At 47.0% G+C, this 20,906-nt stretch overlaps 1 protein-coding gene across 1 annotated transcript in view; it reads left to right on the forward strand.

The window, feature by feature from the left end:
• Positions 1-18,982, forward strand: part of MORC2 (MORC family CW-type zinc finger 2) — a 46,608-nt gene extending 27,626 nt beyond the window's left edge. Inside the window, exons 16-26 of the mRNA XM_087705561.1 lie at positions 2,953-3,058; positions 3,640-3,769; positions 5,337-5,411; positions 7,067-7,465; positions 10,073-10,216; positions 11,719-11,773; positions 13,383-13,524; positions 14,847-15,068; positions 15,471-15,564; positions 17,225-17,413; positions 18,625-18,982. Coding sequence (XP_087561687.1) covers positions 2,953-3,058; positions 3,640-3,769; positions 5,337-5,411; positions 7,067-7,465; positions 10,073-10,216; positions 11,719-11,773; positions 13,383-13,524; positions 14,847-15,068; positions 15,471-15,564; positions 17,225-17,413; positions 18,625-18,693 — 1,625 coding nt within the window. The 3' untranslated portion in view covers positions 18,694-18,982. The remainder of the gene's footprint in view (positions 1-2,952; positions 3,059-3,639; positions 3,770-5,336; positions 5,412-7,066; positions 7,466-10,072; positions 10,217-11,718; positions 11,774-13,382; positions 13,525-14,846; positions 15,069-15,470; positions 15,565-17,224; positions 17,414-18,624) is intronic.
• The last annotated feature ends 1,924 nt before the right edge of the window (positions 18,983-20,906 follow it).

Consider the following 20,906-nt stretch of genomic DNA (forward strand, 5'->3'; position numbering starts at 1 on the left):
GACGGAAGGCTTAAGTCAACTTTGAGCCGGTCAGGATCAAACTAGTGGTAGTCGGCAGAAATAGCTTGCAATACTGCATTCTAACCACTGTGTCACAAGGAAGGAGAAAAAGGGAAGAAGAGAGAGGGAGGGAAGGAAGGAATAGCATTAGCACATAGATTTATATGCCGCTTCGCAGTGTTTTTCCAGCCCTCTCTTAAGTGGTTTACAGAGTCAGCCTCTTGCCCCCAACATTCTGGGTCCTCATTTTAGCCACCTCGGAAGGATGGAAGGCTGAGTTAACTTTGAGCTGGTCAGGATCGAACTACTGGCAGTCGGCAGAAATAGCTTGCAATACTGCATTCTAACCACTGTGTCACAAGGAAGGAGAATGAGAAAGGGAAGAAGAGAGAGGGAAGGAAGGAATAGCATTAGCACATAGATTTATATACCACTTTCCAGCCCTCTCTAAGCGGTTTACAGAGTCAGCCTCTTGCCCCCAACATTCTGGGTCCTCATTTGACCCACCTCGGAAGGACGGAAGGCTTGAGTCAACCTTGAGTCGGTCAGGATCGAACTGCTGGCAAGGGACCCTTGGTATCGCATCCTCTTTACACAACAGTAGTGGAGAATCTGAAATCCCAGAAGCTTCTTGTAGTCCCCAAATTAACTTTCTTGTAGTTCCTAGAATACCTTCAACTGGAACAGGCCAATATAGTTTGCTGCCACTTTTAGTTGGGGAGTATATTATACTGAAGTGCAATCCTTATAGCTAAGTGTATGTAATGAAAGTAAAGCTAAGTCTTAAATCCAAGAAAAAGGAGAATTTGTATTTTTGTTTGTATATGTGAGATGGATTGATCCATTTCCCACCATTGCCTTTCCCTCGTGACTCTTCGCCGATGAACAATTGGCAGAAGAGCATTTTTCAATGTTCTTTTTGAGACATTTTCTCACGCAATAAGAAGCCACACACACACAAACAGTGTACGTGGCTTCTTTCTTAATTATTGATTGATTTGATTTATAACCTACCTACTCTGGAGGGAACTTACTGGAGGTAGCTAAACAGAAAATTTAAAAACAATATACATTAAGAAATGGAAGTTAGTCTTAGAGGTAAAACAAATACATCTTTCTCTTGTGCGCTGCTTGGGGAATCCAAGCATGGGTTAATTTTGTCCATTAGCCTAGAGACTGAGTTATGCAAATTGCTGGCCACGCCTCCTCTGACTGGACTGGTTCAGTTTTTTAACTCAGTCCAGCCTAAAGAGACGCAAAAAATTCTCTCTAGGTTACTAGACAGATTCGTCATTATTATTTTCACACATTCATCATTATTATTTCACAAATTCATCGTTATTATTTCAGCTTGGTTACTTGACCAATTCATCATTATTATTTCGGCTGCTTGCTAGACAAATTCATCATTATTGTTTCAGCTTGGATTCCACTTCACTGGATTGAGTTCCCTGCAGGGTAAATATCTCTGCAAGGGGTTCATTTCTCCTCGGTTTCAGTGACGAGTGGTGATGTAATAGTAGTAGTAGTAGTAGTAGTAGTAGTAGTAGTAGTAAAACAATGCAGCTAATCTCTTGGAAAGACAAATACCACGTCCCCCAGGCATATATTTACTTAAGTAAATTAAGTAGGGTTTAGGGTTTTAGGGTTTTATTAACATTTATAGGCCGCCCTTTTCCCTGAGGGGACTCAGGGCGGCTTACATAAAATCAAGGGAGGGATATACAAACAATAGCACAGACAAAACATAGAATAAAATAATGAGCAACATTCATTCATCATTCAGGTGGGGGCAATTATCTTTGTCCCCAGGCCTGACGGGCTAGCCAGGTCTTAAGGGCTATGCGGAAGGCCTGGACGGTGGTGAGGGTACGAATCTCCACGGGGAGATCGTTCCAAAGGGTCGGAGCTACTACTGAGAAGGCTCTCCTCCTTGTAGTTGCCAGCCGGCACTGGCTGGCAGATGGAACTCGGAGGAGGCCTAGTCTATGAGATCTAATTGGTCGCAGGGAGGTAATTGGCAGAAGGCGGTCTCTCAAGTACGCAGACCCACTACCATGGAGGGCTTTATGGGTGACAAGTAGCACCTTGAAGCGCACCCGGAGATCGACGGGTAGCCAGCGCAGCTCGTGGAGGATAGGTGTTATGTGGGTGAACCGAGGTGCACCCACGATCACTCGCGCGGCTGCGTTCTGGACTAGCTGAAGTCGCCGGATGCTCTTCAAGGGCAGCCCCATGTAGAGCACATTGCAGTATTCCAGCCTAGAGGTCACAAGGGCCCGAGTGACTGTTGTGAGAGCCTCCCGATTCAGGTAGGGTCGCAACTGGCGCACCAGGCGAACCTGGGCAAATGCCCCCCTGGTCACAGCTGTCAAATGATGGTCGAAAGTCAGCTGTGGATCCAGGAGGACTCCCAAGTTGCGAACCCTCTCTGAGGGGTGTAGAATTTGACCCCCCAGCCTGAGCGATGGAGCACTGGTCGAATTATTGGGAGGAAAGCACAACAGCCACTCGGTCTTCTCCGGGTTGAGTACAAGCTTGTTAGCCCTCATCCAGTCCATAACGGCCTCAAGACCCCGGTTCATCACGTCCACCGCTTCATTGAGTTGGCACGGGGCGGACAGATACAACTGGGTATCGTCCGCATATTGATGGTATCTTATCCCGTGCCTTCGAATGATCTCACCCAGCGGTTTCATGTAGATGTTGAATAGTAGGGGGGATAAGACCGAACCCTGCGGCACCCCATATGTAATGTGGATCGTTGTAGGTGATAGCTCTAACTATCTATGCTATAAAAAATATCCGTGAAAGGAAATTCCTCGTGTACCAGGCTAAAAATGCGTAAGGCCGTTGCCAAGCACTGCACTTTCAATACCTTAGTTGAGAGACCTGTGTGAAGGTATCTCACGTTTTAGCATGCTGATTGTGTGTTATGTCCTCAAATGATAGATGTGTGTTTGAAATGGCGGACGCTCCCATTCCAGCTCAGCTCTGTGGAACAAGAATACCCAGATACCTGGATGTGCGCCATGAACCCCGATCCCGAACAAGATAGGTGAGTAAGAATCAGAAAGCCGTTTAAATAATTAAATTGCCTTTGCACCCGTTAGACTTATAGCAGTTAGACTTATATACCGCTTCATAGGGCTTTCAGCCCTCTCTAAGCGGTTTACAGAGCCAGCATATTGCCCCCAACAACAATCCGGATCCTCATTTTACCCACCTCAGAAAGATGGAAGGCTGAGTCAACCCTGAGACGGTGAGATTTGAACTGCCAAACTGCAGTCAGCTGAAGTAGCCTGCAGTGCTGCATTTAACCACTGCACCACCTCGGCTCTCATTCTCCTATTAAACAGAATCGAGAGAGAGAGAGAATAGAGCCCAGAAAGAACAAAAAAAAGCAAGTTGAATAGTATAATCAATAGGGGAAGAGAAGAAATTAGCTCAATCTTTAGCTCAATACTATCAAACTAATCACTGAGGCTGCATTGTTATTACTGTTGATCTTCTCATCGTTCCTATCACGCCTGTGGTGTGAATCTTCATCTCATTGTTAGCTGAAGATCCCCTAAACCCGTGTATGTTTTCATCACATTGCTGAGCTTTTCTTCTTCTTCTTCTTCCTTCCTCTGACAGGTGTGAAGCTCTTGAGCAGAAGCAGAAGGTTCCCCTGAGCTTCTTGAAAAAAGAGAAAACGCAGGAAGATAAGCAGAAAGAGCTGACGGATAAAATTCGCCAGCAGCAGGAGAAACTGGAGGCCTTGCAGGCAAGTTGGCACGCTGGACTCTTAACATTCTTCAGACTTTAAATCCCGTCATGTTCAGCGGCTTCATTCCACCAAAGTATTTGCAGATGTTTACTGTCGGAACTCAGTCGTTCATACGTCCGCGTTTCTACAAATTCTGCTACAAATCTGTTGACTCTACACTAATTCAGAAGCATATTGTTGTGGCCTTGACGGCTGCCAACCGCTCCATCAACCGAATCACAGCAGGCGGAGGCGTGGGATTCAGGGTCAGCATCAAGGCAACCTGGGAACTCCGAGGGGGAAGAGGGAATGGAGCTGGCAGAGAGAGGGGTGGGGAGAGAGAGAGAGGCGGAGCTGGGCTGTCCGTCAGCCCTCAGATGGAGCGTCAACAGCCCCCAGGTCTGGAGGTGGCTGATGAAGAAGAGGAGGAACAGCTGGGTCCAGTGCTTGATGCGTGGATGCGCAGAAGGGAGAGGAGAGGAGAGCAGTGGAAATCTATGAGCCGGTCAGCATCAAGGCAACCTGAGGGCTCTGAGGGGAAAGAGGGAATGGAGCTGTCAGAGAGAGAGAGGGAGAGAGGCAGAGCGGTTCCACCATAAAACCGCGTTCGACTAAATCGCGCCCGACTAAACCGCGTCGCTGACGTCATCAACAGGGCGACAACAGCGCTGAGACAGAAGCACGCTGTAAACCCTAAACCTAAAATTAACACCTAAACCTAAACCTAACCCCCCTAAACCTAACCCTCAACCGAAACCTAACCCTTAACCTAACCCTAACCCTAACCCTAAACCTAACCCTAAAGCTAACCCTAAACCTAACCCTTACTTTAAGTTGAATCGCCTTGCTTTCAAAGCGCTATTTAAAGTGCCCTTCTTTCTCCGCGCTGGCTGTTGTCGCCCTGTTGATGACGTCAGCGACGCGGTTTAATCGGGCGCGGCTTAGTCGAGCGCGGTTTTGACGGGTCACGGGCAGAGCCCGGGCCGTCCGTCAGCCCTCAGATGGAGAGTCAACAGCCCCCAGGTCTGGAGGTGGCTGATGAGGAAGAGGAGAACAGTGGAACTCTATGGGCTGGTCCTCGGGACAGAACAGTCATCATTGCTAGCAAAGCCCCACCCTAGCTGTGGGGATAAAAGGCAGGGGGCGGAGATGAATAGATGTGGCAGACAGCTATTCATCTTCCGACTGGACTTGTTAGCTTGCGGTGAGAGAGAACCTTTTTTGCCGGGGCTAATAAGGGAACCATTGATTTAACTACAGAGGCTTTGCTGTGTTTAGGGAGGCTGGGTCAGAACACCTATGAGCATATCTAAGAGTACTTTAGAGGACCACTTTGGTCTAATGCTTGAGGTGGTGCCAGGCTAGAAACCAGGAGACCCGTGAGTTCTAGTCTCACTTTTAGGCAGGGAAGTTGCCTGGATGACTTCGAACTAATCACTCTTCGCCGAACCCACAGACAGGTTTGCTGTTGGCGGGGGAAGAGGAGGAAGGAGTATTCTGTGTTTCCGCGGCCTTGAGTTAAAACAATAAAGACGGGGTGAAAAAATAAATAAATGCATAACTTTATTCCACTTGCTCTGTCCAGAAAACTACCCCGGTGCGTTCTCATGCTGACCTGAAGAAGCTCCCTCTGGAGGTCACCGCGCAACCGATGTTAGAGGTATGTTCCCCTCCTGCCGCTGCTGTTTACAGAATTGCCGTCCTCCGTTAGACCAGAAGACATCCAGTTTAGTCCTCTGCTTACAACGGCGGTTGGGGACCAGGTGTTTTCATCGCTAGGTATAATTTGGCTGTAAAGTACAAGCTCGCACGGAACTCTGTGGGTGGCTACACAGGAAGAGGCAGGATGCCCGAGTAAGGAGCACAAGGGATACCACCGATAGTTGCTACAGTGCATAGTTACTGCCGGGATAGAGATGCTGTGGGCAGGCACTGTGAAGCTTGAATTTGCTTACAGGCACTACAAAGGCCCACGGAGGCTTAGATAATTTGAATTTGAATTTACTTCATTTGTATGCCGCCCTTTTCCCTGAAAGGGACTCAGGGCGGCTCACAATTCAAGGGAGGGGAAAAACAAACAAAGTTACAAAATATAAAGACCACACACAGTTAAAAAACACAACAATCATACCATTCGAAGTGGGGCTGCAAGTCTTTAGCCCCAGGCCTGTCGGAACAGCCAGCTTTTAAGGGCTTTGCGGAAGGCCTGGAGGGTGGTGAGGGTACGAATCTCCACGGGGAGCTCGTTCCAGAGGGTCGGAGCAGCCACAGAGAAGGCTCTCCTCCGGGTAGTCGCCAGTCGACACTGGGCGGCTGATGGAATTCGGAGGAGGCCTAGTCTGTGGGATCTTATTGGTCTAGTGGAGGTAATTGGCAGTAGGCACTACGTCCACAGTGTGTGGATGGAGGCAATTGCTACAGAGCGTGCGCATGTACAGCAGTGGTAGTCAACCTGGTCTCTACCGCCCACTAGTGGGCGTTCCAGCTTGCTGTAACTCTGCTTTATAAATTTTATAAAGTAAAGTTACTTCCCTACTTTACAAATCACCATGACTGTGGAAACGGTGGGCGGTTAGAAAATTTTACTACTAACAGTGATACAAAAGTGGGCGGTAGGTATAAAAAGGTTGACTACCCCTGATGTACAGGGTACGATGCGGTGGCTTTAAACAGATTAACCAGAGTTGGAAGGGACCTTCCAGGTCATCTAGTCCAACCCACAACCAACCCAAACAGGAAACCCTATATTATTTCTGACAGATGGCAGTCCAGTCTCTTCTTGAAAGCTTCCAGGGATGAAGCTCCCACAAACGTCCGAAGGCAACTTCTGTTCCATGGGTTGATTGTTCTCACTGTCAGAAAATTCCTCCTTATTTCCAGGTTGAATCTCTCCTTGGTCAGTTTCCATCCATTCTTCCTTGTCTGGCCTTCAAAGATCCTTTGGAGAATAGCTTGAACCCCCCTCCTCTCTGGGGCAGCCCCTCAAATATTGGAAGACTGCTATCGTGTCTCCCCTGGTCCTTCTCTTCACTAGACTAGCCATGCCCAGTTCCTGCAACCGTCCATCGTATGTTTTAGCCTCCAGTCCCCTCATCATCCTGGTTGCTCTTCTCTGCACTTTTTCTAGAGTTTCAACATCTTTCTTATAGTGTGGCGATCAAAACTGGATGCAGTACTCCAGGTGTGGCCTTACTAGGGCTTTATAGAGTTGTTTTACATATTGCACACTTGCTTCAATCCTAACCTTGTATAGTCACTAAAAAGTGGTTGAAAACTGAGGACTTAACCTATCTTTTCATGATGTCCTCCTGGCAGAACGCAGACCTAGTGAGCAAATCCCAGCGGCCCCGATCTCCCCCGCTGCCGGACGTCATCAGGAACGCTCCCCGAAGGCCTCCGGTCCCTCCGTCTCCTTCCAGGCCCCTCAACTCTCAGAGGAGGGGGCCCCCACCCAGACCAGCCCTCGGCTGCCCCAGACCGCAGAACGTGGTGCATCAGGAAGAGTCCAACCTTTCCAGGTTGCAGTATCACCTGGAAGCCTCTCGGAAATGCTCCCCGTCCACCTTCGTCAAGCCTCTCTCCAGATCGGCCTCTCTTGGGAAGGTGGCCGCCGAGCCCATCCAGGATGCCCGAAGCCAGCAGAGATCCCCCAGCCCCAAACACTTGAAGGTCGTGCTTCCACCCAAGAAATCCGCCTTCATCAAGCCCACCCAGGTGAAAATCCATTTTTCTGGAGGATATATATTTATATTTATATATATATATGTGTGTGTGTGTGTGTGTGTGTGTGTATGTGTATATATATATATATATGTGTGTGTGTGTGTGTGTGTGTGTGTGTGTGTTTTATTTGTGCTGATAAATAAATAAAGGGAGACTAGTATAGATCTATTTCAAGCTATTTAGCTCTCATCAGCTAGCCATACCCCTTGCTGGGATTAGAACCTGTGCTATATATATATGTGTTGTATTCGTGCTGATAAATAAATAAAGGGAGAAATACATACATACATACATACATACATACATACATACATACATACATACATACATAAATAAATGCACAAATACAACACAAATGTAACAAAAAGGCAACAGTAAAAATATTGGGTTTCTGTCTGGATGGTCTGTTGTGACGAGCCGATGGACAGAGAATGGAAGCAGTAGACTTCCTCCCATATTTGGGCATACCAGGGGTTGTGACTTTAAAATACATACATACATACATACATACATACATACATACATACATACATGCATGTTGTATTTGTGCTGATAAATAAATAAAGGGAGACTAGTATAGATCTATTTCAAGCTATTTAGCTCTCATCAGCTAGCCATACCCTTACTGGGATTTGAACCTGGGCTATATTACATACTAGGCAGACATCTTAGCCATTAGGCCACAGGCTCTTATCCGTTATCAGCGAAGCCAGGGTGAAAGGTATCTTATTAGATTTTTACAAAGGGTATGGCTAGCTGATGAGAGCTAAATAGCTTGAAATAGATCTATACTAGTCTCCCTTTATTTATTTATCAGCACAAATAAAAAAACCCACACATATAACAAAGGCAACAGTAAAAATATTGGGTTTCTGTCATGATGGACTCTTGTGACGAGCCGATTGACAGATGATGGAAGCAGTTGGCTTCCTCCCATAATTGGGGCTTTCCCAGGGGTTGTAAAAATCTAATATATGTGTGTGTGTGTGTGTGTGTGTGTATGTATGTATGTATGTATGTATGTATATAGGGGTGGGGTGAGGGTGCTGCTTCGTGTGTAGGACAAATGCCCACTGACTGCATTCCAGATCACTCGCCAAAACAACGCGGATTGATTTTTGAAGAAATAAATGAACGGAAACAATATCCAAATAGTCCACCACACTACAGACATCTCTATTCTGATAATACCCTGTTTCCCCGAAAATGAGACCTCCCCGGATGATAAGCCCAATCGGGGCTTTTGAGAGCATGCACTAAAATAAGCCCTCCCTGAAAATATTGCAACACAGCAGCAGCCATGAGGTGACCCCGCTCGCCGCCTCCTGCGCCTCAAAAACAATAAGACCTCCCCGAAAATAAGGCCAATTATTTTGGGGGTCAAAAGAAAAGAAGACCCTGTCTTATTTTGGTGGAAACACAGTAGATAGATGATAGATAGACAGACAGACAGACAGACGGATATAGAAATAAATATAGATGATGGATAGATTGATAAGGAGATGACAGGCAGGTAGACAGACAGACAGACAGACAGACAGACAGATGGACGGATATAGAAATAAATATAGATGATTGATAGATTGATAGAGATAAAGAGATGATAGATAGATAGACAGACAGACAGACGGATATAGAAATAAATATAGATGATTGATAGAGAAAGAGATAGATAGATAGATAGATAGATAGATAGATAGATAGATAGATAGATAGATAGATAGATAGATAGATAGATAGATGGTAAATAGAAGAGATAGAAGAGATAGACGGACGGACGGATATAGAAATAAATATAGATGATGGATAGATTGATAGAGATAAAGAGATGATAGATAGATAGACAGACAGACAGACAGACGGATATAGAAATAAATATAGATGATTGATAGATTGATAGAGAAAGAGATAGATAGATAGATAGATAGATAGATAGATAGATAGATAGATAGATAGATAGATAGATAGATAGATAGATAGATAGATGGTAAATAGAAGAGATAGATAGACGGACGGACGGATATAGAAATAAATATAGATGATGGATAGATTGATAGAGATAAAGAGATGTTAGATAGACAGACAGACGGATATAGAAATAAATATAGATGATGGATAGAGATAGATAGATAGATAGATAGATAGATAGATAGATAGATAGATAGATAGATAGATAGATATGGTAGATAGTTATGGTAGGTAGGTAGACAGACACAGTTTTCCCCAAAATAAGACCTCCCTGGATAATAAGCCCAATCCGAACTTTTTGAGCGCATGCACTAAAATAAACCCTCCCCCAAAATATTGCAACACAGCAGCAGCCATGAGGTGACCCCGCTCGCCGCCTCCTGTGCCTCAAAAATAATAAGACCTCCCCGAAAATAAGGCCAAGTGTTTATTTCGGGGGTCAAAAGGAAATAAGGCCCTGTCTTGTTTTCGGGGAACCGTGGCGCAGTCACTGGAACAGACCAATATTGTTTGCTGCCACTTTTAGTTGGGAAGCACGTCACACAATCCAAACTCGGCTGCTGCTTGGAAAGGGGGAAAGAGCCGTTGGCCACGAAGAGGTCTGATGCAGCATGCCTCTCCTCTCCGCAGGCTTCCAGTTCCCGGAAGAGAAGCGTGAGCACCTTGGAGGATGAAACGGAGGAGGAGGCCGGACTGAGAAGAGAGAAGAGGAAGCCGGGCAAACCTTTGACCGTGAAGGAAGAGAAGAAAGACTCGAGCGAGGTGGTGGTTGAAGTAAGTGGGCCCATCTGGGCAGAAGTAGAAATGAGAACTCTAGGACTAGAAATGGCTGCGACTTTCCCACCTGTTCTGCTCCTTCTAGAGCTGCGATGGCGAACCTTTTTTGTCCTCACGTGCAGAAAGGGCCTGTGCATGCGCACCGGCGCCCACATCCATAACGCAATAGCCGTACGGCTGCCCCCACCCCAGTTTTGGGCCTAGCAGGCCTCCCTGAAGCCTCCTGGGACCAAAAACGGGGTGCAGGGAGGGAACTGCACCCCCTTGCTCTCCCCCCACCCCCTGCATGTCTCCCGCGTGCATCCTGCTCCCCTACCCTCTGGACCTTCCGGAAGTTGCTCTCGCAGGCCTCTGGAAAATCGCGCGAGAATGTTTGCGTGATTTCCAGGGGCCAGACAAGAGCAAGGCCCCCTCGCACGACTCCCAGAGGTTCACCCTCACTGTGCCGGTCGGAACGACCTGTACGGAGGCGACGTCACCCTCCCTTGGTAAAGTGCCAAGATGCATATATTGCATTTCTGCCCCATGGTTTTATACTCTTAGGTAGGCATCACTTAAATATTTTTTTATTAGCCCACTCAATACTCAAATAACATTCATAGTTTATGGCTATGGAACAGCGCAGTTCTCTCGATCAGCCCACCATATTGCTACATAAAATAAAGGAAATGTTGATATAGTATAATAGTTGGAATGAAATAAATGGAAGTTGTGTTAGATCTTGTGCATGTATCAAGAGCAAGGCTATTCCCATCTGCAGCATAGGCTCCGTACTAACATATCTTTCGTAGACAAAGATACTTCAAGGATTTATTAACACAGAGACAGGACATTGGCAGCAATCCAGCACAGACCAGACCTTGGCAACAATCCAGCACAGACTAACCTTGCAGCAATCCAGCCTGCCAAGCTAGCCACGATAGTTTCTCCAGCTCTAGTAAATATGTTGATTCCTGTGATGAGCGTGTGGAAAGTCATTCTTTTTATGGTCTTGAGAGGAGCCTAATTACCACCAGCTGAGTTCAATTATCTCCTGTAACTGCGTAACTGTTCCTTATGCCTATTAGCCCTCTGTTGGCGGGCATCCAGGACCAACTCCCTTGTCTCCTCCCCACTGCTCCAATGCATGACGTCAGGATCATACTCCCTTGTGTCCTCCCCACCGGTCCAAGACTCAGGCGCCTCCTGGTGGCCAACCAGCCTCTCTGTGCCCTCCTCGGAGTTGGAACCCTGTCCAGGGTCCACCACATCCGCCAGAGCCGACTCATAGGGCCCCTTGCTGTTGGAGTCTGGTGGCAGCTCCAATGGCTCCTGCTGGGCCACAACAGCTATGGCACAGGGCTAACTATATCTCTCTCTAGAGCAGGGTATGATATTTCCAAGGGTGCAAAAATAAACGTATACTTTTGTTCTGGGTGGCCTTCTGAATGTTTGGCCCGTAAAGTACACGGGGAAGATGACTGATTTTGGGATATATTTTGGCTTCTCTCTGCTTTCAGCTGACGGACAGTGCGGGAGAAGAGGAATTGGCGCACATGAAAAGAGCACAGAAAGGTACTTTGGCTTGGCCTCTTGCACCTGCAAGGTTTTTAAAGAGAGGTAAATCATGCATAGATTACACCCACCACAGAGAAACTCTTCTTCTATGAGCCTCGGTGGCACAGTGGTTAGAGCGCAGTATGGCAGGCTACTTCTGCCGGCTGCCTGCAATTTGGCAGATCGAATCTCACCAGGCTCAAGGTCGACTCGGCCTTCCGTCCTTCCGAAGTGGGTCAAATGAGGACTCAGATTGTTGGGGGGCAAGAGAGGCTGGCTCTGTAAACCGCTTAGAGAGGGCTGTAAAAGCACTGCAAAGCGGTATATAAGTCTAAGTGCTATTGCTTTATCTATCTATCTATCATCTTTCTATCTATCTATCTATCTATCTATCTATCTATCTATCTATTCATCCATCTCTCTATTCTGTCTGTCTGTCTGTCTGTCATGGTGGCGCAGTGATTAGAGTGCAGTACTGCAGGCTACTTCTGCTGACTGCCAGCTGCCTGCAATTTGGCAGATCGAATCTCACCAGGCTCAAGGTTGACTCAGCCTTCCGTTCTTCCGAAGTGGGTCAAATGAGGACTCAGATTGTTGGGGGCCAAGAGGCTGACTCTGTAAACCGCTTAGAGAGGGCTGAAAAAGCACTGCAAAGCGGTATATAAATCTAAGTGCTATTGCTCTATCTATCTATCTATCTATCTATCTATCTATCTATCTATCTATCTATCTATTCATCCATCCCTCTATTCTGTCTGCCTATCTATCTATCTATCTATCTGTCTGTCTGTCTGTCTGTCTGTCTGTCATGGTGGCGCAGTGGTTAGAGTGCAGTACTGCAGGCTACTTCTGCTGACCGCCAGCTGCCTGCAATTTGGCAGATCGAATCTCACCAGGCTCCAGGTTCACTCAGCTTTCCTTCCTTCCGAGGTGGGTCAAATGAGGACCTGGGTTGTTGGGGGCAAAAGGCTGAGTCTGTAAACCGCTTAGAGAGGGCTGTAAAAGCACTGAAGCAGCATATAAGTATAAATGCTACTGCTTCTCCACCTCTTTCTGTTAACAGGATGACTTAAGAGAGGAGCCTGTTGTGGCTTTTCAGATGTTGCTGAATTTGAGTTCCTAGCCTCTCTTAGCAATAGCAATAGCAGTTAGACTTATATACCGCTTCATAGGGCTTTCAGCCCTCTCTAAGTGGTTTACAGAGTCAGCATATTGCCCCCAACAACAATCCGGGTCCTCATTTTACCCACCTTGGAAGGAGGAAAGGCTGAGTCAACCCTGAGCCGGTGAGATTTGAACAGCCGAACTGCAGAACTAGCAGTCAGCTGAAGTAGCCTGCAGTACTGCACTCTAACCACTGCGCCACCACGGCTCTCTTGTCCTCGGGTGGCCCAGCCAGCTTTCCCCTTAAATCTCAGACCCGTATACAGCGCATTGAAGGAAGTGTCCTGACACCAATAGCAGTTCTATCACATTAAAAGAAAAAAGATTTGTGTGATTTGGACTTCTGTCGCAGCAGCTGTTTCATGCCGCGAGCATAGAGTGCGCCAGAGTCCCTCCGGTTTGTCAGCCGAGGCCGTTTCCTGGTCTCTTGAGCTGACTCTCCCTTTCTGCCCCTCTCTCGCAGACAAAGGGCAGCACGTGGAGGTGCGAGTGAACAAGGAGTGGTACACGGGCCGAATTACCGCCGTCGAGGTGGGCAAGCAGGCGGTCCGTTGGAAGGTGAAATTCGATTACGTCCCAACCGACGTGACCCCAAGGGACCGATGGTAATTTTTTAATCCACGGATTCTGGCGGCAACGGAGGGAAGGAGGGGTTTGGGGAGGCTGGGGCACTTCCAGGTTTTGCGCAGTGAAACAACTTGTTGGAAAGCCTATCCGATGGCCCTGGGCAAAATGGCTTCCTTGCTAACAAGGTTTGGAGGTCCAGAACGAGAGAACTCTGTTTTGTAAATTGTGAGAATTGTCAGCTTTTCCCTTTTGACCCAAGAACAATGTCCACGGCTGAGAATTTTTTGAACTCATTCTGGATCGAATCAAAGACTCCCCCCCCTCCCCTTTTGCATCACGTTACCGTATTTTTTGGAGTGTAAGACACACCTTTTTCCCTCAAAAAAGAGGCTGAAAATCTGGGTATTTATTTATTTATTTGTCTTGTATGCCGCCCACTCCCGGAGGACTCCGGGCGGCTCACAAAAGACAAGGGAAAGGGGGGAACGAGACAAAGACAACATATTAAAAACAAAAACCAACATTCACAATTTCTGTGGAGGTAAGATGCTTCTCAGCCCCCCTCCAGCCTGCTGGAGCAGCCAGGACTTGGTGGCTTTGCGGAAGGCCGGGAGGGTAGTAAGGGTCCGGATCTCAACAGGGAGCTCGTTCCAGAGGGCCGGAGCAGCTACAGAGAAGGACCTCCCCCGGGGAGTCGCCAGCCGACATTGGCTGGCAGATGGAACCCGGAGGAGACCTAACCTGTGCAATCTAATTGGTCTGAGAGAGGTAATCGGCAGGAGGCGGTCTCTCAGGTACGTCTTATACACTGAATACAGCATTCTTGGCCTCCCGAAACCCCGCCCTCTTTGCAAAAATGGACGTGCAGAGGGTTTGGGGGGCTTTCAGAGGGATTCTGGGGGCTGGGGAGGGCAAAAATGAGCAAAAAACAGCCCATTTTTTTGCTTCCACCCCCCTCCAGTCCCCAGCAGCACTCTATAAGCTTCCTAAAGGCTATCCATGCCCTTTTTTGACAAAAAAACGGGCCCGTTTTCGTGAAAAACGGGGCTGCTTTTGCTCCCCCCCCCAGAGCACTCTACAAGCCTCCTAAGAGCTATTTACGTCCTTTTTTATTTTTTTTAAGGAAAAAAAAAAGGCCCGTTTTTATTTTGGGGAGATTTGCAGTGTGTAAAAACTTTTTTTTTTAAATTTTCCTCTTCAAAACGTTGCTGTGTCTTATACTCTGAAAAATACGGTAATTACTAAATTATTTCCCAGGAGCTAATACAGGGAAAAAACTGCCCTCGTGTGTCCTGCGTATCATAATGGTGGATTGACATAAAGTGGCAGAGACTTCTGATGTGCTTATTGCTTCATTCAGGGTGGAGAGGGGCAGCGAGGATGTGCGGCTGATGAGGCCCCCGTCGCCAGAACACCAAAGCCCGGATACGCGGCAGCAGGAGGAGGAGCAGCAAGGAGGAGAGCCGCCGCAGACAAATGGTCCTTCTGAACCTTCCACCTCCGAGTTTGGCCGAATAGAGCCAGACACCACGGGGCCCGGCAGCAGCCAAGAGAACGCAGACTTGTTAGCCCAGTCCCTACGGTGAGCGCTCGGTTCAGTGCTGCGAAACCATTTGTCAACGGTAGTGAGAATTTGGTTCTAAGTAGAATCAGAAAGGTGGGCGGTTCGAATCCCGAGCGCCGCGTCACGGAGTGAGCTCCCGTGACTTGTCCCAACTTCTGCCAATCTAGCCGTTCGAAAGCACTTAAAAAATGCAAGTAGAAAAATAGGAGCCACCTTTGGTGGGAAGGGAACAGCGTTCCGTGCGCCTTCGGCGTTGAGTCATGCCGGCCACATGACCACGGAGATGTCTTCGGACAGCGCTGGCTCTTTGGCTTTGAAACAGAGATGAGCAGCACCCCCTAGAGTCAGGAACGACTAGCCCATAGGTGCGAGGAGAGCCTTTCTGTCTTCTTTATGCCTGCCTTCTCTTTGCTTCCGTAGGAATTGCTTGCGTTATTTCTTGCCCCCCAATTTCCCCATCTCCAAGAAGGATTTGACTTCCATGAGCTCACAGGAGTTGGTGGCATTCCCTTTGGTGAGTCCTCTGTTCAGGTGATCAATTCTCATGCCATATTACTGGAGAGCCAAGGTGGCGCAGTGGTTAGGGTGCAGTACTGCAGGCCACTTCAGCTGACTGTTATCTGCAGTTCAGTGGTTCTAATCTCACCGGCTCAAAGGTTGACTCAGCCTTCCATCCTTCCAAGGTGGGTGAAATGAGGACCCGGACTGTGGGGGTGATATGCTGACTCTGTAAACCGCTTAGAGAGGGCTGAAAGCCCTAGGAAGCGGTATATAAGTCTAACTGCTATTGCTATTGCTATTGCTACTTCACCAGGTATATTCTTGAGGTTTTTTTTTTAAATTGAGATGTAGATTTTGGGAATCAGAAGTTTGGTATCTCATCCATTGCCATCCCCTTTAATATTTGTGAAATAGGTTCCTAAAACAAGAGCAGAATAGCAAAAAGGAGGTTAGAATTTGAGCCCCTGCATTAAAATCCATTGGTTATTTATAGAAGGTAATTAAATTATATACACCCCTCTTCCCAAAACGCCACATAATCTTAACCTTAACATTATGCAGTAATAATTAGGGCTGTTGGGGGCGCAATATGTCCCCACATTGTTGGAAGTGTAAATAAATGCCCGGCACATACCACCACATGTGGTGGACCTGTAAAAAAAGCAAGGACATTTTGGATACAAATTCACATGTGGTTAGAAAAAAATGGCTAGACAATGTATAGAATTCAAGCCCAGAATTCTTTCTTTAAGGCATTATATCAGATAGCTATGATAAAGGGACAATATACCTCATAATACACATCCTGACCTCCGCAAGGATGCTGCATGCACAGCAGTGGGAGAGTGAAAAAGAACCCCTTCAGAGGAGGAGATGATAAGGAAGATTTCAGTCTGTGCAGAAATGGATAGATTAACGTTAAAAATAAAAGACAAAGGAGGGACAGAATATTATGATACACAGAACAGATTCTATCAATGGTTAGAAGCATGAGGTGGAAGTTAGAATATGGAAAAAAAAATAGTATATATGTTACTTGTGTTCACTTTGGTTTCTATGGCAAGTGAAACGCCAGGACATTTACAGTGTATTCAGTATATTTATATGTAAACTATATTTATTTATATTTATACGTATGTGTGTGTATATATATATATATATGCACTCCTGATAAGGAGTCGAACTCTGTGGCTTAATGGTTAACACATCTGCCTAAGATGCAATACAGCACAGGTTGGAATCCCAGTAAGGGTATGGCTAGCTGATGAGAGCTAAATAGCTTGAATTAGATCTATACTAGTCTCCCTTCATTTATTTATCAGCACAGATACAACATACATATATACATACATACATACATACATACATACATACATACGTACGTACGTATGTATGTATGTATGTATGTATATATATATATATATAAAGTCACAACCCCTGGTATCCATATATATACACACATACATACATATACATATACACACACACACACACACACATACATACATACATACATACATACATACATACATACATACATGAAATTAGGGCTGTTTTGATTGGAAGTCCAGTAATTTAGTGTCGTTCTCTTCTTGCTCCGAGCGAATTTTAGTTCTTTCGCCTTGTTTCCTTGTAACCTTTGGGATGTTCCCCTCCATTTCTCCTTTCCACAGAAGGAGTACTTTAAACAGTACGAGGTGGGTTTGCAAAACTTGTGCAACTCCTATCAGACCCGGGCAAGTAGTCAAATCCAAGCCTGCGAGGAGAAAGTCCACGTCCTGGAGCAGAAGGTCAGAGAGGCCAACGAGAAGCTTCAGAAACTGAGGACCAACATCGTCGCTCTCCTCCAGAAAGTCCAAGAAGTAAGTCGGAGCCTGGGTGGCCTCTGGGTTTCGAGCTCTTTCTCCAGAGGGGCAAAACCAGCCGCCCCCAAAGCAGCCTCGTCAGATCTTTCTCACGGTCGAAGACCAGCCGAGATTTTGCACAGGGATCACAGCCGATAAAGCTGCTTTAGCTGCTTTATAAATAAAGAGCCAAGGTGGCGCAGTGGTTAGGGTGCAGCACTGCAGGCCACTTCAGCTGACTGCTATCTGCAGTTCAGTGGTTCAAATCTCAGCGGCTCAAGGTTGACCCAGCCTTCCATCCTTCCGAGGTGGGTAAAATGAGGACCCGGATTGTTGTTGGGGGAAATATGCTGACTCTGTAAGCCGCTTAGAGAGGGCTGAAAGCCCTATGAAGCGGTATATAAGTCTAACTGCTATTGCTATTTGAACCGGCTTTTCCCTCAGACGGGAACTGCAGCCTTAAACGTCAGAAATGAGCAGCTTTCCAACTTCGATTAACAAATCTCAGCTTAGATCCTCAGGGCGTCGTCTGCCAAATTCTCTATTGTGTTGTTGTTTTTTTGTAATTACCACTTGAGTGCGATGGCCTAGGGATGGCGCTTTCACCTCACAATCAGGAGGCTGTGATCCTAGGCAACAGGGGGGGATTCAGCCGGTTCGGGCAAACAGGATGTTAATTTTACTTCCGGTTTGGCAAAGCGGTACTTCTGACAACTGGCTGGCCCCGCCCCTCCCAGGAGTCCCCACGCGCCCCGTTCTGTCTCCCAGCTAAGTGCAGGGAGGCCTCCAAGGCCCAAAATGGGCCATGGGGAGGGGGGGTTGCGACCCCACCTCCCGTGGCCTGTTTTTGCTCCCAGGGAGGTGCAGGAAGCCAAGTGCTGCCTGTCACACCCCCTGGCCACACCCACCATGGCCACGCCCACCCAACCAGCCATTACGTCAGAGAACTGGTTGCCAAGTTAGTTGAATCCCACCATTGCTAGGTTGAGGCAGATATTTCTCTCTCTCTCTGGGCACCCTGGGAATATACATCAGCTGAACAAAACTCCACATTGGCAACGGGGAAGGGCATCTGGCCAGTAAAACACCCTCAGTTGCCCAGACTCCCATCCCGCAAGGGATCATGGGGGGAGCCGTTCAATGAAGAGGATGACCGCTTGAGTGCTTTGCTCGTAAGAGGGGACGTTGCGTGGACTTACAAATTTTTTTCCCCCCCCTGCTGTTTTTAGGATATTGATTTCAATTCAGACGATGAACTGGATGCTTACATTGAGGATCTCATTACCAGGGGAGATTGACGAGCCGAGCTGCAGCATCTGGGTGAAATTAGAAAGTCATATGGTTACTGTGTCCTCCGGGCCTCCGGTAGGTGTAGAGCAAGTGGCGCAGGGAGATGGGCCGGAGGCACCTGTCCCTTGCAGAGTATGTCAGTGTAGAAAACGTTCGTATTTTTCTCTTTTATATAACGACATTAGCAACTGTACTGTTAAGGTTTCTAACCTTTTGTTTATAAATATTTGTTTAAAAAAAACTCAAAAAAAAGCCCTTAAAAACCCCCCAAAATATAATGGTTCATGGAGCAAGCTTTATTTGTAGTACGGATGGTTTCATTTTGAATTTTAACAATTTTTGAAAGCTACAAGAAACCGGTTCTACCACAAAACCGCGGACGACAAAATCGCGGTCGACGAAAGCGCGTATGTGACGTCATCACAGCGCGACGAAAAAGATCGAAAAATGTAAAAATAAAGCTAAAACCTTCCCCTAACCCCCCCAAACCTAACCCTTAACCTAACCCTTAACCTAATCCTTAACGTAACGAAAAACCAAACGCTAACCCTTAACCTAACACTAAACGTAACGCTAACCCTAACCCTAACCCTTAACCTAACCCTTACCTTTATGTGAATCGGCTTGCTGTAATTTAATTTTTATTTCAATTTTTCGATCTTTTTCGTCGCGTTGTGATGACATCACATACGCGATTTCGTCGACCGCGCTTTTGTGGAACGCGCTTTTGACAGGTCATGCAAGAAACCAACTGTTTGGAGGAATGCATGCGCTGGAGCCTGGTCAGAGAAGCACATGAGAGCAATTTGTGGCTGGTTCCTCCCTTGGAAGGAGGAGAAAATCCACTCCAAAGGTGTAACAGAATTGTTTTGTCTAATTAGAGAAACACATTTTTTTTTCTGACAGCAGGAAGGGGATATTGTCAATCACAAAACCACAATTTGCGGCTCGCGGCCTCCTTTGCATTTATGCTAATGCGGACGTCTTCCTAAAGTTGGCCGCTGACCCCTGACCACAATTTGCACGCTTCGTCTGGAGCTGACCCAGTGTTCTGCAAGCTGTGGGAAGGGAGGTATTTAATAATCCTGGTTTTTTTGATCCATGCCCCGGTATAAAAAATGCTGGAAGCTGAAATTTTACGTTACGTTATTTTAGTCTCTGGACTCTGAAGGGAAACCGGGCTGAGCTCAAGCCCTGAAAACTAACAGAATTAGGAAGGAAAATCATCTGAAAAGCTATCTTTGCTTCAGTACTAGCCATCCGTGGCACGACAAAACCGCGCTAGTCAAAATCGCGGTGATAAAATTGTGGTGCTAAAACCGTGACGTCATCACCGCGCATCATCACCGCCGTGACAACAGCGCGGCAACAGAAGGGCGCTTTAAAACGGCGCCGCGGCAGAAAGCCGACTTCAATTAAGGTAAGGGTTAGGATTAGGTTTAGGGGTTTGTTTTAGGGTTAGGTTTAGGGTTAGGTTTAGGGTTAGGTTTAGGGTTAAGTTTAGAGTTAGGTTTAGGGTACTAAGTGCTTGGGAATGCGCGGATTTGCCCTCCGCGATTATGTCATCGCAGTAGGGTCGCGTTTTTCCTTAGCGCTTAGAACGGCGCGAATTAGTCTTCGCGCTTATGTCTCCGCGGATAAGGGCTTCGCGGATTTGTGGTGGAACCCTAGCCATCATCAGGAAAGAGGATTTGGAGAAGAGAGGGGGGCAAAATCCATTCTTGGTTTGGTAAGCTGTGTCTAGTGTTAGATTTTTTTTTTTTTTTTACAAAAGAAATAATCCTGTGTTCCACACTAATATCAGTGAATTTATTACAGGATTGTCACTAGACTTTTTAAAGAAGGGATTGGACAGCCATTTGTCTGAAATGCTATAGGGTTTCCTGCCTAAACGGGGGGTCGGGCTAGAGCAGGGGTCCCCAACCTTTCGGACCTCAGGGACCACTAAATTCATAAATTTTAAATCCCGCGGACCGCTAATATGATCTGCCTAATGACCGGCTGGGTGGGCGTGGCTAGGTGGTCATGTGACTGGGTGGGCGTGGCCAACTTGATGTCACTCGCGTCGAGGGGCGCCTCGCCAGCCTCTACTCGCCACTCCTCCGCCTGCCCGCCCGGGCTCCTTAGGGCCCCCAACAGGAAGCAGTTGCTGGAGCTAAGCAGCCACCAGGAGAAAGAGTTCAGTTCAAATTGGATCTGGCCAAGGAGGAGGCTCAGCAGA

Source organism: Thamnophis sirtalis, unplaced genomic scaffold (genome assembly GCF_051295495.1).
Source record: "Thamnophis sirtalis isolate CommonGarterSnake01/CBP01778 unplaced genomic scaffold, rThaSir2_p1.2 scaffold_2, whole genome shotgun sequence".
In the NCBI taxonomy this organism is placed as follows: Eukaryota; Metazoa; Chordata; class Lepidosauria; order Squamata; family Natricidae; genus Thamnophis; species Thamnophis sirtalis.